The sequence below is a fragment of the Frankliniella occidentalis genome, unplaced genomic scaffold, assembly GCF_000697945.3.
Source record: "Frankliniella occidentalis isolate FOCC.00 unplaced genomic scaffold, Focc_3.1 Scaffold62, whole genome shotgun sequence".
Lineage (NCBI taxonomy): Eukaryota > Metazoa > Arthropoda > Insecta > Thysanoptera > Thripidae > Frankliniella > Frankliniella occidentalis.
Genome location: NW_026267192.1, coordinates 600,119 through 601,833, shown reverse-complemented (window position 1 = coordinate 601,833; position 1,715 = coordinate 600,119). Strand labels below are relative to the sequence as shown.

Here is a 1,715-nt window from a genome sequence, read left to right as displayed (position 1 = left end):
AAAATTATGAGTAACATTGAGCCTATATGCCATATCCTAATAGCTTTATTTCTTAAACTTGAATTTGTTATAACTTAGTTAACTCTTATTCATTACCAAACTTTTAATGCAGTTTATTTGTGTGTGTTTTAGGACTTTTGGCAACAGTTCCATCCAGCAATATGCTGTTTCCTTCAAACAATAAATCGCCATCCTCTCCGCTGGAGCGCATCAGCACACCTACTTCTACAGAGCAGCGGGAGCAATCTCGAGAAGCAACAACTCCAGAAAATCAGCACCATTGTCATCTCCCCCAACAGCAGAAACAGTATCTTCATCAGCAGCATCCATTTCAGCAACAGCAAGAAAAGCAAAATCAGGAGCATTCCCCAGAGCAAGAGCAACATCAACCGCAACTGCAGCAACAACACCTTCCAGAGCAACATCTTCAGCATTTATCTAATCAACACCACCACTCCAGTCAATACCAGCAAAACAGTGGTGGTCTAGATGTAGATAGTGATGCAGATTGTCATTTGATGGCCCCTCCAAAAGCACAGTACCAGACTGCTCATGCCCAGCAGCAACAAAGCAGTAAAATGCAGATTTCCCAGCAGGTACTTAAAACTCATCAGTCGTCTCATATTCAGCCTTCAAATCTACAGCCGGCAGCACATTCCCATCAAATGACTCCATTGCACATTCAATCTCCATCAATGCACTCAACAAACTACCAAGTGCAACATCACAATTTAACTCATCAAATGCAGTCTTACCGATTAGATCTGCAGCAAGATTATACTTCTGAAAACAATCAAAGAAGTGATCAAAGCCAGCACAGGTGGTCAAAGAAGAGTAGGTGGCAGTGTAATCCAGAATACAAAGAATTGGATTGTGGAATTGCTTCCAAAACAGATGCAGTTGGCGAAGACCTAATAATTAATAATTACAATCATATTCATAAAAATGATCACAAAGATGATTTAACATAGTGTCATTGTTTCAGTTACAATTTCAACACTTGTACCTGCAATTAAAATATTCTTATTATAAATTTAAGAGACTGTTTTATTCCTATTATATGCATTCTTTGAAGAAAATTTTGAATTCTTTCATTTGTTCAAAGTTTTCAGGGTATTTTTATGTACCTATCCCTTTTGGTTAGCTCTTTTTTACTGTTTTAAAAGTTTCGTTTCTCCCTTCTTTGTAAATTATGTTATAATTTACAGTAGTAGACTCTTTGAATATTTTCTTAAAGGCTTTTTAAGTTGAAGGTGATCATGACCTGAACTTAAAGAACTTGACTTTTCCTCAAATTTGTATGTGAAATCAGCCGAGATGTTTGTTTGTTTTTGATGGAAGGGATTTATATGATTTCTTTGCTATTGCATGGATTTTAAGACCTCATACATTCAGGGATTTAGAACCGTAGCTGTTAAGTGAAATTAATTCTAGTCAACTGCAAAAATTGCCTCAAGTGATCTCTTATTCAACTTTTGATTTCTCTCTTCTTTATATCTCTCTTAAGTATGAAGCAGTATGAATTTGTTTTAACCTTTTTAGACTCTACATTATTAGAAGTTCTAACAGGGCAAATAAAATGGCTCATTATTAATTGGGCTGTATAACTCAGAATTTTCAGGCACAGAAAACTAGATTGTTCATTTTATTTATGAATTTTTGTGTCATTGGGGTTATCCTGAAGTCTTGCTGTGTTTTGTATTTGATCAACCTCT

General features: G+C 35.7%; 1 protein-coding gene across 2 annotated transcripts in view; it reads left to right on the top strand.

The window, feature by feature from the left end:
- Positions 1–1,709, top strand: part of LOC113206518 (cryptochrome-1) — a 20,381-nt gene extending 18,672 nt beyond the window's left edge. For both annotated transcript variants that reach the window (XM_052267982.1, XM_026422635.2), the window contains one exon: positions 133–1,709. In XM_052267982.1, coding sequence (XP_052123942.1) covers positions 133–971 — 839 coding nt within the window. In that variant the 3' untranslated portion in view covers positions 972–1,709. The remainder of the gene's footprint in view (positions 1–132) is intronic.
- Positions 1,710–1,715: the final 6 nt, after the last annotated feature.